The sequence below is a fragment of the Engraulis encrasicolus genome, chromosome 14, assembly GCF_034702125.1.
Source record: "Engraulis encrasicolus isolate BLACKSEA-1 chromosome 14, IST_EnEncr_1.0, whole genome shotgun sequence".
Classification (NCBI taxonomy): domain Eukaryota; kingdom Metazoa; phylum Chordata; class Actinopteri; order Clupeiformes; family Engraulidae; genus Engraulis; species Engraulis encrasicolus.
In genome coordinates this window covers 29,741,476-29,769,394 of record NC_085870.1, presented here as the reverse complement: position 1 = coordinate 29,769,394, position 27,919 = coordinate 29,741,476, and the positions used below count along the sequence as shown (strand labels likewise).

The window sequence follows — 27,919 nt, the reverse complement described above, 5'->3', positions numbered from 1 at the left end:
TGACTTAACTTGCCAGCTTTTCCATTCCTGCACATATGTTTTAAAATGTCTCTCATGTAATTATGGTTATGGTTAATATTAGGGTCGCAAGACCCCTGTTTTAGGTAGCCATTTTAAGAATATTGAGTTTCGTAACCCCCCTTTTTTTCAAACTTCTGTGCTAACTCTGTTACATAGATTTTTGACAATAAAGTCTTGACTTGACTTGAGAGACTTGACTTGACTTGACAATCGGTGGAACGTTACCCCCCAGGACCATCTCAAGCAATTATCGGGCAAGATTTCCTCGTCATGGTCGACGTTCTAAGACAGAACTTTGGCAGCTCAAAGAGTCGCCGATCGCAAATCGTAGAAATCAAACACTGTTTTATATTTGCGACTGGAAATAGAACGTTGGGCATTGTCTCGGTGGTTGCGATTAGGGATGAGATTGACAGTTGTGATTGTCTTCATCTGTGCGGCGCACCCTGATGTCAAAATCGGACACAAAATCAGGAGTCGTGTAGTTTGAGCCCGGCTTAACCCTTCCCCCTGGCCTGAGTCAGTCCTGCTGCATCATACCGGTCAGTCAATCTCCCTCCCCAATATCCCCTCTGCAGGGATGGTCTTGCTACTTTTTACCGTTGAACTCCCATCCTATTACCCATCCCCACTGCCTCTTACCAGTGAGTCCCTACCCCTCTCTCTCCCGTTCCCCTTCCTCATTTACCAGCCAGTCTCCCCCTCTTTTCCCCTGCCTCACTAGTCCTGCTGCCTCTTTACTGGTCAGTTACTCCCGTCCTGAGTCCAGACTTGAGGCCAGGACCGTACTCGAGAACTATCAGCCCTCAGCTCGTCAGTCTCGCCCCCCTTGGCCCTTCCCCTCCTTCTCCTTTCTCCTCTCTCATCAGCCACGCAAATCAGCTATTCAATTACACTAATTATCATTATGTCTCATTAGGCTTAATTATGCAGCCGTGTGTGTGATTACACCATCAGATTAATTAGAAAGGTATTTATTGTTATCAGCAATTTTGCTGTGGCCCCATGGATGGGTTCAGGAGACAGGCATTGTATAAGCTTACAGTACAGGGGAAATGCTGTGCAAAATGTCTAAGGTTTTTGCTGTGTAAAATGAACTTGAAGTAACATGGTGGGGTGTTTGAATGTTTGCTGAACAGAAAACAGTAGCTCTGTGCAAGGTGTGTAAGTTGTGCTCAAATTGTTCAATGTCCTTCAATGTCCAATATCCTTGCCATTTTTGTGAGAAAAATAAATAAATAAATAAATAAATAAAGGCTGACAATGCTTGCTATGAAGCCATTTAAGTGTGAAAGTATAAAGATATTGCTGCGCTTCCATGACCATTACAAACCCCGGGAACAGCTTTGCTTCCTTCCAATGCAAAATACTTATTTTTATGCTTTGGTATACCACTAACTAAATGTATAAAGAATCTCCTCCACAAAATATTTTTTTTGCATCTTACATGCTTCAACATAGTACACACAGATATGCACAGTCATCGCTATGAGTAATGAGAGAGAAGAGAAGTCTCAGCTCCCATACCCTCTGGCTGAGTTGCTGAACCTCTGTGCACTCTGATATTGATAGTATCAATGATACATTATCCACAGGCCGGGCTAGAGAGTTGGCTGAGCCCCTGAAAAGATCCAATTAGTGGGCCTCCCACAAACCCTATCACCAGGACTGGACTGGCCATCTGGCATAGCGGGCATTTCCTGGTGAGCCCTGCACCTTGGTGGGCCCCCCCCTATTTTCAGAAATGTAAAAAACAAAAAAACAAAAACATTTTTTATTTTTATTTACATCTCTGAAAATAGGGGCCCACGAGGGTGCGGGGCCCACCGCTGAGTCAATTCTGCGACGCTAATTATGAGGGGCCCCTTTAAGCCAAAAGTGCCCGGGCCCTATTTCTCCCCCAGTCCAGCCCTGCCTATCACAGAGAAATCCTGTGGTACTCAGTGGACTGCGCCCTGCCCAGACCGAGCCCTAGAAAGCCCTCATGCGTGTGCCCTGTATGGGTGGTTCTGGTTGTTTTTGGTGTGATTCATGGATTCTTCCAAATGGATGTGGATGGGTGTGACTCGCTTGTCTGGGCGAAGAATATTTCGCTTTACCTTTGCGAGTTAGCTTTTGTGCACCTGTAAAAGTAGCCTGCATTTTTAATCCTACAAACCACATTTATCCTACAAATCACATTTATGCGTTTTAACATTACATTCTCTAGAATAAGACGTAAATCTTCACTTGACACATTCAATTCAATTCAATTCAGGTGGCAGGTGAACGGCACGGATGTGGTGATTGGTCCTGAGTCACGCTACACGTTGGTGGCAGGCAACCTTGTCATCACCAACCCAGAGCACGAGCACGATGCTGGCTCCTACCAGTGTCTGGCATACAACCGCTGTGGAACCATCATCAGCCGGGCCGCCAACCTCAAATTTGGCTGTGAGTATAGAGTTCAGTGTCCACCACTCTCCATCCATCCTCTCTCTCTCTCTCTCTCTCTCTCTCTCTCTCTCTCTCTCTCTCTCTCTCTCTCTCTCTCTCTCTCTCTGTGTTTCTCAATGTCTTTACCTTTGTAGAAATTATCCTTGTTAATTCAACAGGCTGAAGCAATGTCGGGTCATACATACATACATATTTGATGCACTATTGTAAATAAATAATATCCTATCATTTATTTTTATTAACCAATATAATGCAATATAATGCAATAGTTATTATTCTTCAGTACTCATTCTTCTTTTCATCCCCTGTTCACAGACCTGCATGATTTCCCGCCTCAGAACAGGACTCCACAGACTGCCCAAGAAGGCACCGGCACCACGCTGGCCTGTCAGGCTCCTCCCCATTACCCTGGTACAACAGTACAGCACTAATCTCCCCTGCACCGACACCACTAGATTAGAGCACAGAGCATAGGCATTTCAGACCCCACAAGGCATGAAGGACAATTTCATTACGAGGGCATTGGCTCGAAAGCCCCTGTCAGCCACTTGTCTGGAAAGAAATTACAGTATATGCCAAGAGCTCTGGTCAGGGCCGCTGACAGCTTTGGCTGGGCCCAGGACAAAATCATCTGAAAGGCCCCCCCACCAGATATATTCAATGTAATGAGAACCTAATTATGGGCCTCCCATCTCCCTGGGCCCGGGACAACGGATCCCTTTGTCCCCCCTTGTCGGCTTCCCTGGCTCCTGTTGCCATTTTGTCAAGGATATGGGGAGTCACCAGAGGGTCTGCCTCAGAGGGTGTCTAGGCTTTGAAGACGTGAATGGAATTCATGAGATAGAATTCCCCAAAGTGCCGGACTAACGGCACCATACAAAGTCCATTAACACTGTTGCTTAAAATTGAAAGTGCTCAATACTGAATGTGTTGTACTCATCACACTCTACTTCATGTATAGGACTCATAACGGAACCATAAAAGGACCATTTAAACTGTTGCTTAAAAGTGAAAGTGCTTAATACTGAATATGTTGTACTGACACCTACTGTCTGGGACACAATTCAGAATGTAAAGTCTCACGCACTTGCACACAGGGTACCTTTTGAAATTGCAGCGGTCCCCTCTGGCTTTAAAAAGTAAATGATTTTACATACCTTGTATTTAATAATACAAATCATTAAACTATCTGGTTCTGAATAACACAACTCTTAAAGCTGACAAGTTGAGTTATTTACTCATATCAGGTTATATGAGGTTTCCCCTTTATCTTTTTTGCATATGGGACGCAAAATCTCTTGACTGAATCTGTTGTCTAATTACTGCTGATTGTTTTGTTTTGCTAATTGTCAGTGTATCCATGGCTCCACTTCTTGTGTCATTGTCCCCTCACCTTGTGTCTCGTGTGACCTCCTGCAGCCCTCTCCTACCGTTGGTTCCTCAACGAGTTCCCCAGTTTCCTGCGCTCGGACGACGGGCGCATGTTCGTCTCCAAGGTGACGGGAGACCTGCACGTGGCCAAGGCTCTGGCCAACGACACTGGCAACTACTTTTGCTTCACCACCATCAACACCGACATCAGCACCAAGAGCATCTTCAGCAAGCCTGTGGCCCTGACCGTGCAGCCCGATGGTGAGTCTCTGTTCCTGGGCCTACACTCCTGGGTGAAGCCCCTGGACCTACCTGGAGCTTCAGCCCAACCAACCACTACATACTACTCCACCAATCTAGAAGACATTAATGCCAGTGCTTCAGTAATACATATTTATTAAAAGCAAGCATCAAGTTGTAAAACTCCAAACTTGAAATTATAAATCCCTAGTTTGATTGCTTTTACAATCATTCGTATGGTATTATGTTGTGTGAAATGGGCCTATTATGTAGTTTAATAAAGCTCAGTATGCGTGTGTCTGCCCGCGTCTCACAAGTGAATTGGAACTTAATAACGATTTAAAGTGAAAGTGAAAGTCCATTGGGAAACTCCAACTCCCATTGTCATTGTGACACACCACTCCACAGCACACAAGTGAACAGTGCACACTGCACACAACAAAATTGCATTTACGCCTCACTCGTGCAAGGGGGCAGCCCTCTGTGGCGCCCCATGGGGAGCAGTGCGGTGGGACGGTACCATGCTCAGGGTACCTCAGTCATGGAGGAGGATGGGGGAAATCACTGGTTGATTACTCCCCCCACCAACCTGGCGGGTTGGGAGTCGAACCGGCAACCTCTGGAATGCAAGTCTGATGCCCTAACCGCTCACCCATGGCTGCTTGATTTAAAGTTCAAATTGGCATCTCTTTAACTCTTTCTGTGTGTGTGTGTGTGTGTGTGTGTGTGTGTGTGTGTGTGTGTGTGTGTGTGTGTGTGTGTGTGTGTGTGTGTGTGTGTGTGTGTGTGTGTGTGTGTGTGTGTGTGTGTGTTGTGTCCTCAGCCAACCCTAAGAAGTCGGCCCCCAAGATCCGTGTCCGGTTCCCCGCTGAGACGTATGCGCTGGCTGGACACACCACTCAGCTGGAGTGCTTCGCCTACGGCAAGTAAGTTGCTGCTGAGGTCCACCAGACGCCCATGTTCTTGCTCGCTCTGCAGTTTACTCTACTTCTTTCTTTTGCTTTCTCCTTACTTATTCCTCTCCATTTCTGTTTTTTCAGTCACTCTCTCTCTCTCTTTCCCGGCTTGTCCGTCTGTATGTTTTGTCTCCCATTCCTTCCACCTCTTTCTCCCCTCTCCCTCTCTCTCTCTCCCTCTCTCCCTCTCTCCCTCTCTCTCCTTCTCTCTCTCTCTCCTCTCTCTCTCTCTCTCCTCTCTCTCTCTCCCTCTCTCCCTCTCTCCCTCTCTCTCCTTCTCTCTATCTCTCTCATCCAAGGCTTCTGATCTGGCTGCTACTGTCTTACTCATGAAACATATAACCTTCTCCTCTCCCCACTCCCCTCTTTCCTTTCTCCCCTCTCTCCCCTCTCCCCAGTCCGATTCCTAAGCTGCGCTGGAGGAAAGTGGATGGCGTGCTGCCTGTGAAAGCCCTGGTGAGCTCCGAGGGGCCTGTCCTCTCCCTGCCCGAGCTTGGGTTCGAGGATGAGGGCATGTACGAGTGCGAAGCCTACAACTCGGAGGGCAGAGACACCTACCAGGGACGCATCACTGTGCAAGGCAGGTGTTACAGTCCCTAGTGCAGAGCCTCTGTTCTGGCCTTATAAACTCTGTAATAATAACCTTAACCTTAATAAAATGGTAATGACCAAGTCCTAATCGGTTACTTGAGACTCTCTGCATTGTCATAGCAATGCTTTTATGATGTAGTTGACTAGCCTGGTGAGCCAGACCCGTACAGCAAAAAGCTGTACAAGGGTCTGGGCGAGCTCGGAGAGAGTGTGGGCGGGATAAACGGTTGTCTATCAAAATGCCTTGGCACTCAACGCCACGCAATAGGATGGTGGAACAACCAATCCCCACACAGTTCTGTGTAACGTCACAGCTGTCTTTCAGAACGTACACGCGACACGCCCCTTTGTAGGTGAAGCGGCAACTTCGTGCCTTCATAGGAATGAATGCGTGTGATCACAGCCACCAACAAGTTTCCTAATAAATCGTGTTTTCACTTACTCAGTTCAAAAATGCCTCGTTTTCAACCACATGGCCCTCCTGGATCAACCAGCGAAATGTTGAGCAATTCGGGACTTGTTAAATGGTTATATTTATGATTTTTGTCAACATGGCATGTTCGGCTGTATACCCATAGAACTAATACATGGCTGGATACCTAGCTCTGTTATTGACGACAGGTTGGCTAGCCGCTAGCTCGGTCATTCCCATCTATTTAGTAAGCTACTTAAAGACATTCAAAGCTCCCAAAGGTCTCGATGTGTCTTATTAGAAATTGGGGCAGCAATTTCATTCTACACCTACAATAGTGGTCTGATAATAGCGTGTGACTATCTGGTTCTGTAAAATGCTCAAATTAGCTTACAGAGCTAGCTTAAAACATCGAATGATCAAATGGTAATGTGTAGTGATCTATTTGTGTCCGATAAGTTCATGGTGTAGGCCTATTTCCACATCAATCCATGTCAGCCACGAAATGTATTATCATCCGGGCTTTTTAAATTAAGCAAAAACGTTCGTGCTGTAAGTAGCACGGACGGCCGCCATGTTTTCTGTGTTTACTAGGTAGCCCGGCCCCCATCTCGCTCCTCGCGATTTTATTGGTCCTGTCATCGGATAACTTTCAGCCTCGCAAAACGACCGGGGTCTGCTAGACTACCCCCGGGAGCAAATTCAATTTGCGGTCGCTAGGGGCGTCTAGATTTCTAGGCTAGTAGTTGAGTGTTTACAGCAAAGAGTGAATAGGCCCGTGGACGGGCCCATCCGTACCCTTACCACACCATAAAGAGTTTTGATATCAGACGGATTTGCTCTGTTATATACGGTATGTATTTTGCACATTTTTCTGATTTGCGTTAGTTTTTAATGACACTATGTTAGCTTTATTTCTATTTTGGTATCTTACTTTCAGGTGTATTAAGTTGCGAGAAAATGATAGACTCTTTGAACTGATACGACAGAAACAAATAATTATAGGAGCATGAACGACGCGAGTGGTAGCTAGCCTTGATTGTAATTGTGTGTGTGTGTGTGTGTGTGTGTGTGTGCGTGTGTAGCCCAGCCAGAGTGGCTGCAGGTGATGAGTGATTCTGAGGTGGAGATCAGCTCCGAGCTGCAGTGGAGCTGCCTGGCAGCTGGGAAACCCCGCCCCTCCATACGCTGGTACCGCAACGGACAGCCACTCAGCACACAGGTACAGTACAGCACACACACACACACACACACACACACACATTACATTACAATACACTTAGCGGGCGCTTTCATTTATTCAAAGCGACTTACAACTATTATTTTTCAGGGATATTGGTTACAGTCCCTGGAGAAATGTGGGGTTAGGTGCCTTGCTCAAGGGCACTTCAGCCATGGATGGAGATGAAGGGAGAGGTCAGGGGGGATTCGAACCGGCAACCCCTAGATTGAAAGACCAACTCTCTAACCACTAGGCCACGGCTGACCCACACACACACACACACACACACACACACACACACACACACACACACACACACACACACACACACACACACACACACACACACACACACACACACACACACACACACACACAGGGCCGGATTAAGATGGCCTGGGGCCCCTAGGCTACAGGTTGCTGTGTGGTGCCCCATCCCCAATGTATCTCCTTTAGAAATCTTGCCGAGTTTATCCTGTTTTGTTAAAACGGTAGTTTCCCTTCCTTTTTGAACAATCCAATATTTACTTTTGTGTTGAGCCTTTATTTTTTTGAGAGCTATTGAATTATTAATATGATAGATTAAAATAGGATGCTGCTTTGACTGACAGTTAGAATTTTATTGGAATTCTTTCGATCAACCTATTGATCAGCGCTTGTTCTCGGCATTTCTAAGCAACATGTTCTGTGGAAGTAATCTCGTAAATGCTTCAAAACCGTTGCACAGAGTACTATAGGATTATTATAGAATATTATGGAGTCCGAGTATACATCAATGGGTTGACCCCAAAGTGCTGCACAACACATGATAAGGAACACAATTTACAGAAGTAAAATGCAGTTGCTTTGTAGATTGGCTGGCCTCTGTACTCTATCATTTATCTCTGTGGTCTAGTGGTTGAGGAGATGGGCTGTAGGGTGCTCTAGGGACTGTAACCAATATCGTATACTTAAAATAAGTGTAAGTCGCTTTGGATGAAAAAAAAAAAGTCAGCTAGATGTAATGTAATGTAATCTCCGTCTCTGACCTGTACAGGCCAGGGTTCAGGTGAATAACGGGAAGCTGAAGATCAGCAACCTGGCCCTGGAGGACTCTGGGATGTACCAGTGTGTGGCCGAGAACAAGCACGGCACCATCTACTCCAACGCTGAGCTCAGGGTCCAAGGTAAAGCCTGCTACCAAGCATTCATCACATACGTATATTATTTACAGTATAGTAGTATTTAGTTTGTTCATTGCAATCATTTTGTTTCATCATAATATAATCATAATTTACGTATATACAATATATTAGTATTTAGTTTGTTCATTGCAATCATTTTGTTTTATGCACACTTTAGAATTTCATTTTGGTTTTTCCATTGTTATGGTCTTCTGGTCTAATCTCCAAACTGGCCAGTCTTTTCCCCCTCACGTTCTCAGCTGAATAAACTGTTCTCTTTTTTCCCAAACAAACCCATCCAGTTTTGCCTTGTCCACTCTCCCTCTCTGTAGCTGACTCCGTCCCAGCAGCCTTGTGTGTCCTTCCCCTCCCTCCCCCCTCGCCTCCCGTACACCCAGAATAACCTTCAAGGTGCCACATCAGCTCAGACCACGGACTCCCCATGGGCCTCTCACTTTCTCACACCCCCACTTCTCCTCTCCTCTCCTTTTCCCTTGCCCTTCTCTTTCCTGCGCCCTTCTACCTTCCCCTGTTCCCTCATCCTCCTTTTCTTCCTCCCTCCCTCCCTCCCTCTATCCCTCTGCTCGGTTCCCTCTCTCAGTCCAGGGCCCAGACTTTCGTCTGAACCCGGTGCGTAAGCTGGTGCCGGCGGCGCGAGGTGGGCAGGTGCGAATCGAGTGTAAGCCGCGCGCCGCCCCCAAGCCCACACTCTTCTGGAGCCGCGGCACTGAGCTGCTCGTCAACAGCAGCAGGTGAGGCATATGCACGCGCGTACGCTTGCACACAGACGCAGGCACACATGCACACACAGGTACACACACTGACACACACACACACACACACACACACACACACACACACACACACACACACACACACACACACACACACACACACACACACACACACACACTGCACAGAGATACTCATCAACAGCCATGTGAGTCCCAACCAGGGATCAGATACTGAGTATAATTTTGGGGAGTGCATGGGACAAACGACTGCTCACCAAACAACATTTGTTATATTGTGGACATGGGGTCTGTGCTTCAATACATCAAAGCATTTTCAAATTGCATTTACTCATGAAACATCAGCCTCTCATGGCCCTGCTGTGAAGCTGAATTACTGCGCCCACACAGAACTGATGCCATTAACTTGGAAAACTAAGATGGAAAACTTACTTGTGAGACCGGCTGTGCACTTCATAGCTCGATAATGACCGCTCATTTTATCATGTATTTCCTCTATCAGCATAATTGGTTCTACTATCATAAAGAGTGTTTTCTTTTTTCCATGTTCTGAGTAATATGCTGGATATGTTTCTAGCAGACATACAGCACATGTGTATTACTGAAACCCTCCAGCAGGGAGCGCCACAAGCCAACACCTGTATACAGGGGTTAGACAAAATAATGGAAACACCTGTCATTTTAGTGGACCAGCCATAGGCCAATCTTCATTAACTGCACATTGCACCAGTAATGTGAAGTGTGAAGAGCACAGTTTTGCTCAAAATTTTGCAATTCACACATCATTTTGGGTGACATATATCAGAGTTCAAAAAGGAGAAATTGTTGGTGCGCATGTAAGTGTTGCATCTTTGACCGAGACAGCAAGTCTTTGTGATATGTCAAGAGCCACAGTATCCAAAGTAATGTCTTCATACCACCGAGAGAAGGGGGAATCACATCCAACAGAATTAACTGTGGATGAGCCATGAAACTTCCCCCTCTCACTTCCCACTAAAATGACAGGTGTTTCCAATACTTGTCCAACGCCTGTACGTGACAGCAGCGAGGGGGAAAAGAGACCGTCTCTATAGGACGGTTATGTAAAGCAAGCCCTGCTTCCACTTTGAAGCTGCTCCTTGATTCAAAGCTACTTTATCTACCTAAGAAGTCAGACAAGGACATATCTCCTTTGCTGACAATAAAGATAAGTCGACGTCCCAGCTTGCCTTTCACAGCTCATCCCAGATGATTGAATTGCAAATCTTGCGCTGGGTACTCAACAGCACTTTTGCACTAAAGCTTTCAGGATTCCTGCCTTGGCAATTGGCAAGTAGGTGGAACAGAGGACTACTTAGTCATAATCATACTAAGAGACTAATGACTTAAAGGGACAGTTTGGTCAATTTCAACATGCAGTTGTATTGCTCACGCTACCCTTGACTTGTCAGTACCTGGTGATGCCACATTTTTCGGCTCAGCCCTTTCCGAGATATGAGGAATTCTAATGGGGGCAGCGTTTGTTTACATTTTAAAAAAATGAAACATAGGCCAACTCCAAATATTTTCCCAAAAGGTACTGCTGTTTGCTAGTTGTCTGCTGATGTTTTATAACCTTTTGGATGTTTTTGGGAATAAATAAAAATGTTTTTTTGAAATGTAAACAAAGAGCTGCCCCCATTACAATGACCAGGATCTCGGAAACGGCTGAAGAAGAAGAAAAAAAAATCTCAGGCACTGACAAGTCCAGGGTAGTGTGAGCATTACAACTGCATGTTGAAATTGACCAAACTGTCCCTTTAATACTACAATAGCACGAGTCAGAACATTTAATAGAAATAGTATAATAGTAATATTAACCATGTAACAACCATAAAAATATAATAAAATAATAGGCCTCTGAGTACTAAGCAGCACAGTGTATCAGTGTGCAACAGAATTGTGGAGGATATCTCCATGACGTTGGATTTCAGTGGTTCTTTGAAATCTTCACGTCGATTGACAATACTTTTGTTTTTGTCAAGGGGCTGTGTCGTTCACTCTTATCACTGACCGCATCCCGTCACCAACTTCCCCCACATCCATCCCTCAGTTCTTAGCAAAAAAAAAGAAAATAAAAAAATTAATGAGAAAGGAAAAGTAAGCTCCAGGGTTGTGATGTCTGCAGTGTGTTTTATTTGCTGTGATTTCATGGTAATTTGAGCTGCTGCCTGGCGACGGCATTTACGTTCAGCCATGCCGGTGCCAGGCAGATGGGTGTCTGTATCATCTCAAATCACACACAGCAGCCCTCCACCTCCCCCTTGGGGGGCATACTACCTGCTCCTGCTCGAACCAGCCACAGACAAGGCAGCAACAAATTATCCCTTTGCTCCTCCGGGCTCTCAAGCAACACAGCCAGCCATGTCAGGACAAATTGCTGACAATTTCATCAGAATTTCTCAGAAAGATGAAAAGAAAATACATCTCCCAAGTTGACAAAAAGTTTTGAAAGAAGAAAAGAGGAAAAATATTGCTCACTGTACAGCAGGGTAGAGTTCTGTGTATGAAAAGGCTAGTGTCAGCTTTTGGATTCCCCCGTCAAAATAAAAGTGTGGCACTGAATGTATAAGGAGAGCGCCCGTTTAATGCTTAATGGTTTCCTTCTCTTTGCAGGGTGACTGTCACTCCAGATGGCGTGCTGTGGATCTACAATATCAGCCGTGCTGATGAGGGCAAATACACCTGCTTTGCCGAAAACTCACTGGGGAAAGCCAACAGCACTGGACACCTTTCTGTGCGAGGTAGATTATGGCATCTGTTGGCTTGTCTCTCTGTCTGCATGTCTGTCTGTCTGTCTGCTCTCCCTCTCTCGCTGTCTCTCTCTCTCTTTGTCAGCATCTACAGTACTTGTTCTCTCTCTATCGTCCCCTATCCATCCTTCCATCTCTTCATCAATTAGTCCATCCATCTGTTTCTTTGGCTGTGTTTTATCTGTGTTTGCCTGCCTGCCTGCCTGTCTGTCTTTGTGTTTACCCATGTGCTTGTCTGTCTAATCTGCCTATGCAGTATGTTACAACCACTGTAACTTTCTCCTTGTACCGACCAGATGCCACCAAGATCACCCTGGCGCCATCCAATGCGGACATCAACCAGGGTGAGAATGTGACGCTGCAGTGCCACGCCTCTCATGACCCCACTATGGACCTGACCTTCACCTGGTCCCTCAACGGAGTGCCCCTGGACCTGGAGGACAGAACTGGACACTATCTGCGGCTGGAGGGGGTGAGATACACGACTTGAATATGCAACACACTAGAATTTATTTTGCAATACATATTCATGTAAGGTCCAAGGAGGGGTGAGATATACCCCTCGTATACTCGATATACTCGTATATGCAGTGCCGCTGACAGCTTTGACTGGGCCTGGGACAAAATCATCCCCCCCCCCTTTCAATACATACAATGTCATGGGGTCCCAATTCTAGACCCCTTCTTTCACTGGGCCCAGGACAACTGTCCCCTTTGTCCCCTCCTGTCAGCCTCCCTGCGTGTATGCCACACACAAGAATTTATTTTGCAACTAGATCGCATTCTCGCAGATGCAAATGCTGGAAGCGGGCTTGCCTTTTGGGGCAGAGTTGAGCACTTTTATTTTTGATGTCTATACATAAATTAAAAACAACTATTACTATTACTATTATTGTGAAAACAAAGCTAAAACAATGTGGGAAAAATCCATCCACCCAGTCAGAAGTTATGGGCCAAACAATTCAGCCATCTTGGATTCAGCCATCTTGAAAGTGTTGTAGCTCCGCGTTTTGGGGATATACTAAATTACATGCTATTTTAAGTTGGCTGAGGAACACTGCATATGATATAATTTGAAAATCAACATGGGTCAGAGTGGGATTCAAACTCACTCCTCCATATCTCTAATCCAGCACCTTTGCCATTGAGCCAAGCAGCTGGCTGTCATGAGCATTCCAGCAAGACAATATCACATTGCATTGAAGAGCTGTACAATAGAATTCTAGAATTGTAGTACTCATTAAGAATAGAATGTTGAGAGAATGTGACAGTTGAGATGGAACCCTTTATTGGCAGCACCTGTTGTGATTGTCTGTATGGCAGTTAGTATTGTACTCTAAGGCAGAGGGCAGAATCACAACAGTTTCTAGTTTTTAGCTCGCTGTTGTTAAAAAAATAATAAGAATTGGCACATGTCCTTTTCACAGATTGGAGTCATATTCCTGATCTTTCTAACAGCCCTTGAATGAAGTTTATAGGTTAAACGGTTCAGTCACAAATTGACCTCTTGTAGAAGATGCCCTGACCTCTTCAGAGAGGCACTTCAAAAATGAATAGGAAACAGCCATTGGGTCAGCCCAGCCATTTTTACACACCTGCCATTTAAAAAGTAATGGGAGTTGGGACATGATCTTTTCACCGTTTGGAGTCATCTTCCAGAGCTCGCTAACAACGCTTCAACTAAACTTCTAGGTGAAAGTGTTGATGTTTTATGAATGAAAAAGCCTCCTACATTCAATCACAGCCCTGCACAAGAGAAGCAAGCAAGCATAAACTGTACTTAGAGATTACTATAAGCGTGGCCAGCCCGCTTAATAAATACAGTATGTAAGGTCCAAGGAGGGCTTGACTTGACACTACCAGCGGTTGGAGGGGGTGAGATAGAAGACTATGCAACACACAAGAATTAATTTTGCAATACATATGCATGCAAGGATGGCTTGGCTAGACACTATCAGTGGGTGGAGCGGGTGAGAACCATGACTGACCATAATTCAGCTCTTGCAATACAACGACGGTGTAACACAATGCAATGCAATGCAAGTCACATACAGTGGCACACCCCAGGCCCAGTCTTATCCCAATGGTAGTATCCTAAATCTAGAAAATCAAAGAATGCGCGCACATCAGTGGCACAGGTGCTGGACCAAACGTAAGATAAATTAAAAGAAAATAAAGGTCCGCAACACTGTTAAATGCTCCCAAATATTTAATGGCACGACGTTTCGGACTAACCGTCCATCATCAAAGTGCAACCTCCTTTATTTTATTTTCAAGTATCCTAAATCTCCCTAACTAGTACTTGAATTCTGATTGATGGTGACATAATGAAACATGTGTTTGTTTGTATGAATTGATGCATTACTGTAGAGTGTGAAGAGATTTTGAGAATGAGACATACACCTATTTCAAATTTCTTTATTAGAGGAGAGCCTCTTGAGATAAAAATCTCGTTTTCGAGAGGGTCCCATTTCTTATACATACGGCATGTGTTATCCTTTCAAAGTATTTGTGCATTCATCCCTCATCCCTGCACTGTTGTTGTGACCCATTCAGAAAGAAACCATCGGTGACTTGGTGATTGTGAACGGGCAGTTGAACCATGCTGGAACCTACATATGTTCAGCACAGACTGTTGTGGATACAGCCACTGCTTCAGCCAAGCTGGTGGTCCGAGGTAGGCAGAAGATACCGCCTTGTTTTTGCCTTTTTGCATTAAAGGAACACTTCTGCCAATTTCAACATGCAGTTGTAATGCTCACGCTACCCTTGACTTGTCACCCGGTGATGCTGCATTTTTTTGGCTCATCCCTTTCTGAGATATGAGCTATTCTATTGGGGGCAGCTTTTGTTTACATTTCTAAAAATCTTAACATAGGCCTACTCCAAATATTTTCCCAAAAGGTATCGCTGTTTGTTAGTTGTCTGCTGGTGTTGCATAACCTTTTGGATGTTTTTGGGAATAAATAAAAATGAAATGTAAACAAACACCTGCCCCCATTACAAAGACCAGGATCTCGGAAAAGGCTAAAAAAAACACACAAAGTCCATGGTAATGTGAGCATTACAACTGCATGTTGAAATTGGCTGAAGTTACCATTTAAGGACATCCACAGGTCCTTGAAACCTATTTAAGACGTAAATGACTAAATTTGAGCACTCTCAAAGTTGTAAAGCTTTTGAAGCTTAACAAGAACAGACCAATGTCAAGAAACCAATCAATTGTGGAAGAAACCATATTGTTGGGCAGCACCATAACAGTACAATTTTCCAAGTTTTACATCAGTTTGAGTTCATATCTTTTTTATATATACAGTGCCCTCCATAATTATTGGCACCCCTGGTTGAGATGTGTTTTTTAGCTTCCAATTATTTTATTTTTTTTCTAAATAATATGGGACCTTAATGGAAAAAAGGAGAAAAATCCAACCTTCAATACAAGTGCATTTATTCAGTGGGGAAAAAATCCCACATAAAGAAATAATTATTTGACATCAAATAATGTGTGTCACAATTATTAGCACCCCTGGTGTTAATATTTTGTACAACCCCCTTTTTGCCAACAAAACAGCACCTAATCTTCTCCTATAATGTTTCACAAGATGGGAAAAGACAGAAAGAGGGATCTTCAGCCATTCCTCTTTGCAGAATCTCTCTAAATCATCCAGAGACCTGGGTCCCCTCCTCTGTACTCTCCTCTTCAGCTCACCCCACAGGTTCTCAATGGGGTTGAGGTCAGGGGACTGAGATGGCCATGGGAGGAGCTTGATTTTGTGTCTGGTGAACCATTTCTGTGTAGATTTGGCCATATGTTTAGGGTCATTGTCTTGCTGAAAGACCCAGTGACGACCCAGCTTCAGCTTTCGGGCAGAGGGCAACAGATTTTGATTTAAAATGTCCTGGTATTTCAAAGCATTCATGATGCCATGCACCCTAACAAGGTTCCCAGGGCCTTTGGAAGCGAAACAGCCCCACAGCATCACTGACCCACCCCCATACTTCACAGTGGGTATGAGGTGCTTTTCAGCATGCGCATCTTTCGTGGTACGCCAGACCCACTTAGAGTGTTTGTTGCCAAAAAGCTCAATCTTGGTCTCATCTGACCAAAGCACACGGTCCCAGTTGAAGCCCCAATACCGCTTGGCGAACTCCAGACGCTTGCGTTTATGATTGTGAGTGAGGAAAGGTTTTCTCTGTGCATGCCTCCCAAACAGCTTGTTGGCGTGCAGACAGCGCCTGATGGTTGATTTGGAGACTTTGTGACCCCAGGATGCTACCATTTGTTGTAATTCTGTAACAGTGAGCTTTGGAGATCTTTTGATTTCTCTTACCATCCTCCTCACTGTGCGTGGTGGCAAAATAAACTTGGGTCCTCGTCCAGGCTTGTTTACCACTGTTCCAGTTGTTTTGAACTTCTTAATTATTCCTCTCACAGTGGATATGGGCAGCTGCAGTTGAGTGGCAATCTTCTTGTAGCCTCTGCCTGACCTGTGAAGGTCGACGCACATCTGCCTCACTTGTATGCTGTGTTCCTTTGTCTTTCCCATGTTTAAGAGTGGATAAGAGAAATGGCCTCGGTGTCACGTCATATTTATACCCCAGGGAAACAGGAAGTGATGAATTACTAATTAAATGTTCCTACATACTCTGGTAAACTTTGTAAACTACTGTAGAAATGACAGAAATGCTTCAATTATATTTATTTCCTGGGAATTGTTAAGGGTGCCAATAATTGTGGAACGGGTGATTTAATGAAAAATAATTCTTTTTTAGTCAGGGATTTTTTTATTTTCTTACAATTCATTTGAGTTGAAGGCTACATTTTCCTACAATTTTCAGTGTGACAGTATTCTTCTGCAATAAACACTGAATTTATTTTAAGGCTTTTAACACATCTCAACCAGGGGTGCCAATAATTATGGAGGGCACTGTATATAATTGCAGTCTTTGAAGTTTTGGAAGTTATGCAACCTTAATTAAACCTGGGTCTATCTGGAACTATACTGTGGATGGCCTTGCGAGTTTTGATGATCAACCTGCGAAGTCCTTTGATAGACTATGTATTGAATAATTAACAGGATTGTGGAGTTCCCCAAATTTCTCATTTTCAATTTTGGGAGAAGACAGTGATCTGAATCTGCAGCCTGCTTGAAGATTTTAATTTCACAAGAGGATGTTTGCTGCTGCGTATATTGTTTCTGAATCAGAATTTGTTTCAGAATTGTTTCTCTCTCTATCCCTCTCTCGCTCTCAGGCCCCCCTGGCCCTCCAGGAGGTCTGGTGGTGAAGAGTGTGACGGAGTCGACCGTGGAGCTACGCTGGAGTCGCGGCTATGATAACCACAGCCCCATTGGCAAGTACATCATCATGGGTCGCTCCGAGCCCTCGGGCTCCTGGAAGAAGATGAGAACAGGTAACAGTTACAGGACTCTTGTCTCAAAACACCCTCCACAACCCCCCTCTCCATCCCATTCAGCCCTACACCTCCATCCTCATCACCACACCAACAGAAACAGTAACAGGATGCTTGTCACAACACCTCAACCCCTCCAACCACATCACCCCCACCAGGATGCGCAACACCTACATCACCAGCCACATAGGCAATAGGGAAAAGAAGTGTCAAATCAGACAATGCTAACTGAGCAACAAATATTTGTTTTGTTAGAATATGTATGTATTTAGTGTATGTATACATGAATGCAGGGTTTCCCCAATACCTCACAACCTCTATTACCATTACCATCACCACCACCAATTTCAAAAAGGGGTAAAATAACACAAAAAAAGAACAAATGAAGAAAAGTGTCAAATTAGACAGTGCTGACTGAGGCGTTCATTGCTTAACCCGTCCATATCCACTCACAGAGCCGCACAACATTGAGGGGAACGCTGAGACGGCGCGTGTGATTGGTCTGCGCCCCTGGATGGACTACGAGTTCCAGGTCATCGCCAGCAACATCCTGGGCAGCGGAGAGCCCAGCATGCCCTCCCACCCCATCCAGACCAAGCAGGCAGGTCAGGAAACGCATGGGCACAACCAATGTCCACTCCTACCTTAACCCCTTAGTGTAGAGCCTATGTCATAACCTTACTGTCACCAAAATTGTAATGGCTATGTCTTAATCTGTTACTTAAGGGCCTTAAGGCTCTCGGTAATGTCATAGCCATGTTGTTATGATGTAATTGAGTATTTTCATTATATAGTGAATAGGCACGCCGGGGACCCCCATCTGCAGTAAGAGGCTACAGCAACTTATAGTAATTTAGGTACAAGGAAATGATTACAGACAGTCCTTAAGGGTGGGTTAGGTGCAAGTTCAATTATATGTAGTAGTAGTAGTAGTAGTAGTAGTGTGTGTTCGCAATGAATTTATAGTGTTATTTACATAAAGTTATTATTTATTTATCCTTTTTTTTACCTTACTGTCCTTTTGAATTTGGATCTGGATGACTGCAACTGTGTTTAATGAGGTAGTGATGTGTCAGGTTGTCGACACGGTGCTGATGAGTGTAGTGTTGTTCTCCTCCAGCTCCCACGGTGGCTCCCAGTGGACTAGGAGGCGGAGGGGGAGATCGCAATGAGCTCATCATCAACTGGACGGTGTGTTTGTGTGTTTCTCCCCACTAATTACTCTCTGTGTGTGTGTGTGTGTGTCATTCGAAATGCCTGATCATTACTTGATCATTACTGATGGTGTGCTTTCTGCCGCCAATTAGTTTGTTAGTTTGTGTGTGTGTGTATGTGTGTGTGTGTGTGTGTTTGTGTGTGTGTCTGTGTGTGTGTGTGTGTGTGTGTGTGTGTGTGTGTGTGTGTGTGTGTGTGTCTGTGTGTGTCCAAGAAAGGTACTGGCAAAGAGACACCCAAACAATACATGTTGGTGACTCAAAACATTTGCATGAGGTGTACTGGAAACCTTAGAAACGTTCCTGTTATGTCATCCGTCGTCAGTAATCTTCAAATGACACATTGACACCCCATACCCTATGAGCTCACACACTTACAGCAAAACAATCCAGGCTAGACTTAAACCTTTTCTTACGTGTGTATGTGTGTGTGTGTGTGTGTGTGTGTGTGTGTGTGTGTGTGTGTGTGTGTGTGTGTGTGTGTGTGTGTGTGTGTTTAGCATACTCAGTGAGCAGTCCTGTTTAAGACTCGTATTGTGTTATGTCTTGTGTTATGATCTGTTCATCCAAATAATCCATTAGTAGATGTATATACGTGAATGTGTATATGTATATATTGTGTATATATTGTGTGTGTCCCATCCATGTCTTTCAGTGTATCAGAGGTCGCGCTCAACTTTTAGAGTAAAATAAATAACTTTGGGTGCGCGAGAATTACCACCATGTCCACAAACAGACGCGTTTTGGCACTTAAGCCATCATCAGTGCGGCCAGGTCTTTCTCACGTCACCGTGTTCAACCGTCCCACCCTATAGCCCATGGCGAGAGAGTACCAGAACGGAGATGACTTTGGCTACGTCCTACACTTCCGGCAGCGTGAGGCAGAGGCCTGGATGATGGTTCGGGTGCCGGGGGTGGAGTCGTCCCGCTTCGTCTACACCAACCAGACGCTGGCGCCGTACAGTCCCTTCGAGGTGAAGATCAAGGCCTACAACAGCATGGGAGAGGGACCCTTCAGCCAGGTGGCCCAGGTCTACTCCGCAGAGGAAGGTATTCAAAGCAAAAAAAACGAACCTAAATTCTTACGTCAAAGTGTACAAAAATCTGTGTTAGTGCAGAAGATAAGATTGGGATCTTAAAGGTATTTAACAGTAGTTAATGCTGAATAATCCTGCTATGGTGTCTGCATGTGTTTGTGACCAATCATCTCTCTCTCTCTCTCTCTCTCTCTCTCTCTCTCTCTCTCTCTCTCTCTCTCTCTCTCTCTCTCCCAGAGCCCACAGAGTCTCCTCGTAGGGTGAATGCTGAGGCCCTGTCTGCATTTGAGATGAGAGTTTCCTGGGACCCTGTGCAGCAGCAGCAGCCCACTAATGGCATCCTGAGGGGCTATGAGGTGAGGGCTACCGTAATAGAGGTGAACAGGACATGAAGAGGTGAACAGGACATGATGAGGAGGGAGAAATGGTTAGGGCTGGGAAAATGACCCAGGTCTATACTCGAACCTGGTCTCCATAGGGCATGTACGTAAAACCAACATGCAGGCTTCCATTAGCATGCTAAGCCAAAGCACCTTCCATGTAATATATTCTATCCTCAGCCCTGGCTATAAGGTGAGGACTATAAGGTGAGGGGTGCAATAATATAAAATATCCTGGTTACAGATGGTTACAAAGTGTTCCTCCATTCACTTTGTTGGGAAGCAATCAACTTTGAGCAGCTCCAACGGCCCGAGGTAGAGGCGTGTTCAAGGCAGTGATGTGGTTTGAGCAGAAATGTTATATTGGGTGTAAGAAAATGTTTGGTTTTAAATTTCAGCACAGCCTTTTCTGGCCTCGACCATTAGCAAACCGAGGGAGGCGGGTTAACCGGGTCGTTTGGAAACATTTGGTACGAGATCTGAAAGTAGATGATAATCAGGCTAATAAGGTGGCATTGTAATACGTATATTGCAATCTCAGTCCTGGCTACTGAGCCCTTTACATTTTGCAGTCTTAATTCAACAGATTTAGAATTGGGGTTGGGCCAACCACATATACTCTAGGAAGAGTATGCAATTTGAATTTGTAAGTATTTAACACTCATTGAACAGTCGAATTTAAGTTGGATGAAGTGTATTTGGTCACAACACCGTAGTATTACAAGTTAGCACTCAACGCATGGGGAAAAATATATAGGCCTACTAGTATGTGCGTGCATTTAATGTGTTAATCTTATTCACATCTGGACAATCATAAGGAATCAATCATAATGATCAGGTATATTTCTTTATAAATGATGTGGTGACGCATGACTGCCAGGGAAATCCAATATTAATTAATTGCCCAGATGATATCTCTAGGGTCCCCTCATAATCATCAATTCCTCTGAAGTGCCCCACTTGTCAGCCAGCTTCTCAGAAAGGCAATAAACAGCCTTTTTGTGCAGCCATTTCCTGGTGAAAGGATGATGGATGCAGGCCTGGACTGGTCATCTGCCATACAGGGCATTTCCTGGTGGGCCGACAGTCCTCAGGGTCTAATCCTTATTTTGGTACTGTATTATCTAAGAGACTGGGCCCCAATTTAGAGAAGGCAATGAACAAAAATGCCCAGGCCTTCTTCTTTGGTCGCAGTCCAGCACTGGATGGGTGTGACCTATATTCCAGTCTCGCTTTTTGTTTAGGGTAATAAAGTCTGCTGTGTCTTATTTATTTATTTATTAGACTTGATAGGCCATAAAGCAGAAGCTATTTATTTACACCCCAATAGATACTGCAATTACAAGGAAGGAGTGCCACGTGCAGGAAGTTGGCCAAAGTGCACCATTCTTAAATGTCAAATGAAAGGAAGAAGGCCCTACCATGGCTCTAATGGTAGGGCACTGGGCTGCTACCCCGGCGGTTCGATTCCGGCCTGGTTCCTTTGCAGACCATTCCCCATCTCTCTCTCCCCACTCATTTCCTGTCCCTCTCTCGACTGTCCTCTCAAATAAAGTCATAAAAAGGCAAAAAATATATTTTTTTAAAATGAAAGACAGTTCTACTCCATGTATCTGCAATTTTATTATATGTAAAAACAATTATTTATTCACAGCTTTTTATTATTATTATTATTATTATTATTATTATTATTATTATTATCATTTATTATTTACAATTATTGATGCACAATATGAGTGGATTGTTTGATATAAGTGGATTGTTTCATAGATTGTTTCCAGTCTGACATTACAGAACTATACCTTTTATTGTTTGCATTTCTTGTTAGAGTCTAACAAGAAATGCAAACAATATTAAAAAAAACATGAATCAAAACAAACTACCCAGAATGGCCATGTACCAGGTTTGTTTCATTGGCCTTAGAAGCAAATGGAGCAGTACAATACAGTATGACTAACAAAATGACTGCTGGGTGGCTGGGTCTAATGATCTTCGATCTCTCTGCTGCTCTGTTCTCATCTGTTCACCTAATCCAGATCCGGTACTGGCGGCAGCATGAGCGGGAGGCGGCAGCTGACCGTGTGCGTACGGCCGGGCTGGAGACCAGCGCCCGAGTGGCTGGCCTGAGGCCCAGCACCCTCTACCACGTGGTCGTGCTGGCCTACAACAGCGCCGGCACTGGCCCACAGTCCCCACGGACCACCGTCATCACACGCAAACCACGTAAGGCATGCGTGACACAGACATGTTAACAGCCAATGACTGCTAACCACTGTCATCACCTACATCAGTGTTTCCCAACCTTTTTTGTGTCATGTACCCCCTAAGCCTTTTCGTTGTGCCATGAGTACCCCCTAACTCATGTTTTACATCACTTTTTCTATTCCCGTGTGACTATGCTCCATGTATTTGTTAAAATTATATTTTTCCAAGTACCCCTTGCAGTGTGCTCGCGTACCCCTAGTGGTACACGTACCCCTGGTTGGGGAACACTGACCTACATGCATGACACAGACAGGCCGACAGCCGATGATTGATAGCCTTAAAGCCTTGAAAGCGCCATGAACTGCAAACCATGTAAGACAATGATTGATATCCTTATATAGCCTCAACACTGTCATTACCTACAAACTATGAAAGACATGCATTACACAGACATGCGAACAGCGAAAAATTGATAAACGTATAGCCTTGACACCATTATCACCCACAAATCATGTTAAGACACGTCAGAGAAGACTCTCATTCCTTTGGAGCCTGAATGACAAAAGTGATTGGTCTAGAAGAAAAGTATAACTACTAGTGTTCCCGTCTTACATAAACCTGAAATTGAGGAAATTCTTTGGATCACCTAAAACTCTTGGGACGCGTAATAATGTCTTCCAAGCTCCGAGAGGAGGTGCAGTTCCTTACAATTGAACTCTTAGGACACATAAGACTACATATAGGTGAATATATGTTAACAGTCAACTTTGTTGACATCAGCTACTGTGTGACATGTGTAGCTTAAAGGGACAAGTGACACTGTTTTGGTCACTGGGAGGGTGTAAATAGATTTACAAGGATGGATAACTTGGCCATTCTGTGGAACAAGTTCTTGTTTTCAGCCCTAAAGCATTTACGTTCTATGATGCCAACAGCCTAAAGGCCTTTCTTAAACCCTGTTTTTGTCAGGTTGGCTTTTGTTCCCCTGGTGTCTGCAAAAGGCTTCCTCAATACCCTGAAGGATTGGGAAGATGATATTTTTGTTTTTAGTATTGGTGGAGCCTTGCCATTGTTAAGGGTTCTAAATATGAAACATATTTTTGTGAAATAGCATACTGTGCTATAGCAGTTTTAACTACTCGGGTGGTATTTGTAGACTGCAGATGTCACATCATTTTTTAAAACCAAAATATGTACTATAAAATGTGAATAAATATATCAAATGGCCATGACATGTACTGTAACACTTTAAACAGAGAATTGTTGATAAAGTATTGAAATATTAGAATTGAATTCTCAAATGCAAAAAGGTAAATTAGTATGTATAAATAACAACAGCCTTATGGTAGGAAGTGTGGTACAGTACAAACAAGCAGAGAAAATGATCTGGTTTTGGTGAAACAATATTCTCTTTTCCATTCCCCTGAAGCCCCAAACCGTCCCCCTAGCAACATCTCCTGGAAGACAGATGCATCGTGGGTAACGGTGAGATGGGATCCAGTGACAGCCATGGACAATGAATCAGCAGTGTTGGGCTATAAGGTGAGTGACATGTCTAGGGCATGCACATTCATCATATATCATGTGTTGTGCTCTCTCTCTCTCTCTCTCTCTGTTTCATGTGGGCACGTGTGTTTGCTTGTGCCAGAGTGCACGTCTGGTGTCACACATTTCCATAAACCAATTGTTTGTACTTTGTGCCTTCCTTCTTTGCCAGTGTAAAATCTGTCACATGACTTCACACATAGACAGGGAAAGGGGTGTTATTACTGTAATAAAACGACACAAGCAAGAACAATTTTATGCAGGCCATATCACTTTAGGTGAACAGTCACGCGCAACAGGGGTGCATTGTTAGACTCAGGACTCAAGATAGAGATCAAACATTATTAGATGCCTCTTAATCAGTAGTGAATTGAACTGTATATGTATTACTCATAAAATATATAAAATGTTTAATCCTGGGTTTATTCAGTGCCATAATGACAGAATCACACCCCTCCCTTTTAATGCCCAGCAGGAGTCAAAAGTGGCCCAGCTAAAATGTGCAAGTTCTGAATAGCATCTGTTGTTCTTTTCATGTCTCTGTTGTTCCTTCCTGTTTACTTAAAATCATTCAGTAGCATGTCTCTGTAATTTTAACACGTGTGTGTAGTAGAAGTATATTCACGGCCCTGCCGTGGCCAAATGGTAGGGCGCTCATCTACCATGCGGCTGACCCAGGTTCGATTCCCGATCCAGGTCCTTTGCCGGCCCTTCCCCATCTTTCTCTCCAAACTCGATTCCTATCACCACCTCCACTGTCCTATCATAAATAAAGTAAAAAAGACCAAAAAAATGATAATAATAAAAAAAACTATATTCACATTGTGGAATAATATTCAACGACCTCTGCCACAGCATACCATAGGCAGAGTGGGCACATGGACATTGGGGAGCACCTGACGATTTTTTGAAAAAAGGTTCTCACACTCCTTTGGATTATTTCTTCTTGAAGTTATTTTTTCTTCTTTTTATTCATTTCATTATTTTTATTTATTCACAAGTAACTCTCTACAAGAGCACCTGACGATTACCTGTCAATTAGTCTCGATTAGCCTCTGTCAAATCTCTTCAGGAAAGCTGAAATGATCACAGAGGACCCTTCTCACCCCCTCCATCACTCCTTCCAACTGCTTCCATCAGGTCGATGCTTCAGTGTTCCACTAGCACTCAAAACAGATATAAGAAGTCCTTCATCCCCTCAGCTGTAGCCCTACTCAACAAAAGATGAACAATGATCAGCCTCAACATACATGTATTGTCTTGTCTTGTTATGTCCTGTTTTGTCAAGTCTTGTCTAATGTCTGTGAGAATGAGCCACACCAAAGACAATTTTCTGTTTCATGTGTTACAGACAATAAAGATTTATCTTATCTTATCCTATCTTATCAAATCCTACATTCGGTCACAGATTAAAGAATGAAGTGCCCCTGGGTGCAGAGTGACAGACTTTGAGAGGATGGTGCTTGTGATTCTTTTGCAGGTCCTTTATAAACACGAAGGGCAGTCTGCACTGAAGGTACTGGACAAAGGTCAGACGTCAGTGAAGCTTCCGCTGCCCAAAGATAACGGGTACGTGGTCCTGGAGGTGCGGTCGTGGGGAGATGGTGGAGACGGCGCTGCCCATGAGACTATCGTGTCCCGGGACTCAGGTGAGGCACCTGCCGGCGTTAAGCAACCACACTTGATCAGACCTGTGTACAGGCCCGTAGCCAGGGGGGATTCGAGGGGTTCGTTCGAACCCCCCCTCCCATCTCCCACCCCCACTCGAACCCCCCAACTACATTGCATCCCACTTTGACTGGAAGGCCATTTCATAGACAATAACTGTCAGATAGCAATAACTGAGCCAACACTGGGCCGACACTATGTGGGGAGATAGCTCATTTGAAGCAATTCATGTTCATTTATGTTAAGAGTGGGGAGCAACAGACAAACAATTAAGGACAGCAACAACAGACTTGCGACAAACTTATAATGAATAAAGTATGTCTAAATTAAAATGCAGGCTACGGGCCTGTGTACTGTATTACAACTAGCAGAGCTTGGGGAGGGGGCGGGGGGCGCATAAGCAATCCTCCCCCTGATACACTACTCACTGACTGAACTAGCTGCTCAGCTTATAGCAGACTGGTCAGTGTGTCCGCCTTCCATACTAGAGTTTGTTGCGAGGTCATGGGTTCAAGAATCGGTCTGGACAGTGCAGGCATCTAGACACTTTCTAGGTGCGTGCCTAGATATTCATGCTTCCTGTACACTTCCACCCAATTACATCCTCATTGTTGTTGTTTTCTGTCAGTTGCAACATCGAAGTGCCCTCCAAGTGACCATAAAGGTCAAACTGACAGTGCCTCCACACACCTTACGTTATCCATCATCATGCTAGCAAGAACAAACTCAGAAAGTTGTCATGGTTTTATAACCTTGTGCCCAATGCTTTGCCTTATCAGCTAGATAGTGTGTCATCATTGGACAAATAAAGTCTACTATACATTCAGAGATAAAAGGGTTGTTAAGATAAGATAAGATAAGATGAGATGAGATAAGATAATCCTTTATTGTCTCTTCAAGAGAGAAAGTTTGCTTGGACATGAGAGTGTGATATACACCAAAAACACAGCACAGTGCACAGACAGGTGACACACATGTATACTACTAAACATGGAAACATATAACATATACTGACAGCTGCTGTTAGTAAAGAACAAATAAATATTACACATAACAATAAAAGACAAAAAGAGGACACCCCCTCCCACCACACACACACACACACACACACACACACACACACACACACACACACACACACACACACACACACACACACACACACACACACACACACACACACACACACACACACACACACACACACACACACACTAAGGCCTACTATTTAATAACTTAATTGACCAGGGGACCACAGGGGTGTTACAATTTGAGAGTCTGTATCTTCTTCCTGAGGGGACTGCTTCATATTCACAGTTCAAAACATGCTCGTCATCCTGTAAGATTTTCATACCTTGCCTCCTCACTGCTTCATCAAATAAAGCTTGCAATGATGTAGGAGGGGGCATGCCCATTATCTTCCCAGCTCTCTTAATGAGGGTTTGCAGTTCATTTTTCAATTTAACAGTTAGGTTCCCAAACCATATAGTGATCCCATATCTAATGATGGATTCAATAGAAGCCCTATAAAAGGCCATCATTATTTCCTTCTCAAAAAGTGGAGACTTTGGTTGATTCGTGCACTTAAAGAATCAACATGCTGTCCCCATTTTAACTGGGAGTCAAACACAATCCCTAAATATTTATATGTGGAGACCTGCTCCACTACCTCCCCATCCAGAGAGTCACCACCTCATGGTTAACTATGGACCTGGGGTCAAAGATGATTTCCTTTGTTTTACTCACCTTTAAAACCAGATTATTGGATTCGCACCACAACACAGCCCTGTCTATCTCAGACTGATACACAGAGGCATCTTTGTCAGTAGGCTAAGGATGACAGTGTCATCTGAAAATTTGATTATATGATTGTTTGTGTGGTGGTTTCTGCATTCGTTAGTGTATAGTGTGAATAATAACGGAGAACTCACGCAACCTTGTGGAACTCCAGTGTTATCCTGAGTTATTGTTGGGGAGGTCAGACATACTGTACAAGGCCATGCCAGTTCGTTTCCTATTAACCTTGATAAAAGATGTGATTGGTCCATTCTGGAATCGATCAAGTCTAGGTATAGCATGTTTACACTTCATGTAAGGTGTCACTCATTTGAACCCTCTGTCTCTTTTGTAAATAAGTGGTTTGCACCAGAACACACAGCCATGATGATTAGCAACAACACATCCGATTTTATTATTTTAAATTATTAAATTATTTTAATTATTTCACATGAAGAAAGAGTTTTTTAAAACCAAATTCAGTGTGCCTCAGATTTTTCAACTTACAGTGCACAGAGCCTACTGATTAGGCCATTGTTATACAGCTTAGGGGATTGCAAATATTGACCTACTTCAGGATTTTCAGATGTTTTCACTGCCTTTTCACTTCCGAGTCTCAGAATCGATCACAATCACAAAAAGGAAAAGAATAATGTAACTTTCTCAAACACTTTTAAAAAATAGATTTCACCCATTTTGCGGCTGGCAATGATTCATACTGTGTACACACTTGGCAGTGTGCTCAT

The 27,919-nt window shown here is 44.0% G+C and overlaps 1 protein-coding gene across 1 annotated transcript in view; it reads left to right on the top strand.

The window, feature by feature from the left end:
- cntn2 (contactin 2) overlaps positions 1-27,919 on the top strand; it is a 47,046-nt gene that overhangs the window by 16,686 nt on the left and 2,441 nt on the right. Inside the window, exons 4-22 of the mRNA XM_063215380.1 lie at positions 2,279-2,454; positions 2,773-2,868; positions 3,877-4,089; positions 4,892-4,994; positions 5,423-5,604; positions 7,113-7,249; positions 8,286-8,415; positions 9,014-9,164; positions 11,799-11,926; positions 12,232-12,407; positions 14,492-14,612; positions 17,190-17,348; positions 17,804-17,953; positions 18,469-18,539; positions 19,378-19,612; positions 19,837-19,955; positions 22,016-22,202; positions 23,614-23,726; positions 25,210-25,378. Of these exons, the coding sequence (XP_063071450.1) occupies positions 2,279-2,454; positions 2,773-2,868; positions 3,877-4,089; positions 4,892-4,994; positions 5,423-5,604; positions 7,113-7,249; positions 8,286-8,415; positions 9,014-9,164; positions 11,799-11,926; positions 12,232-12,407; positions 14,492-14,612; positions 17,190-17,348; positions 17,804-17,953; positions 18,469-18,539; positions 19,378-19,612; positions 19,837-19,955; positions 22,016-22,202; positions 23,614-23,726; positions 25,210-25,378 (2,816 nt within the window). The remainder of the gene's footprint in view (positions 1-2,278; positions 2,455-2,772; positions 2,869-3,876; positions 4,090-4,891; positions 4,995-5,422; positions 5,605-7,112; positions 7,250-8,285; positions 8,416-9,013; positions 9,165-11,798; positions 11,927-12,231; positions 12,408-14,491; positions 14,613-17,189; positions 17,349-17,803; positions 17,954-18,468; positions 18,540-19,377; positions 19,613-19,836; positions 19,956-22,015; positions 22,203-23,613; positions 23,727-25,209; positions 25,379-27,919) is intronic.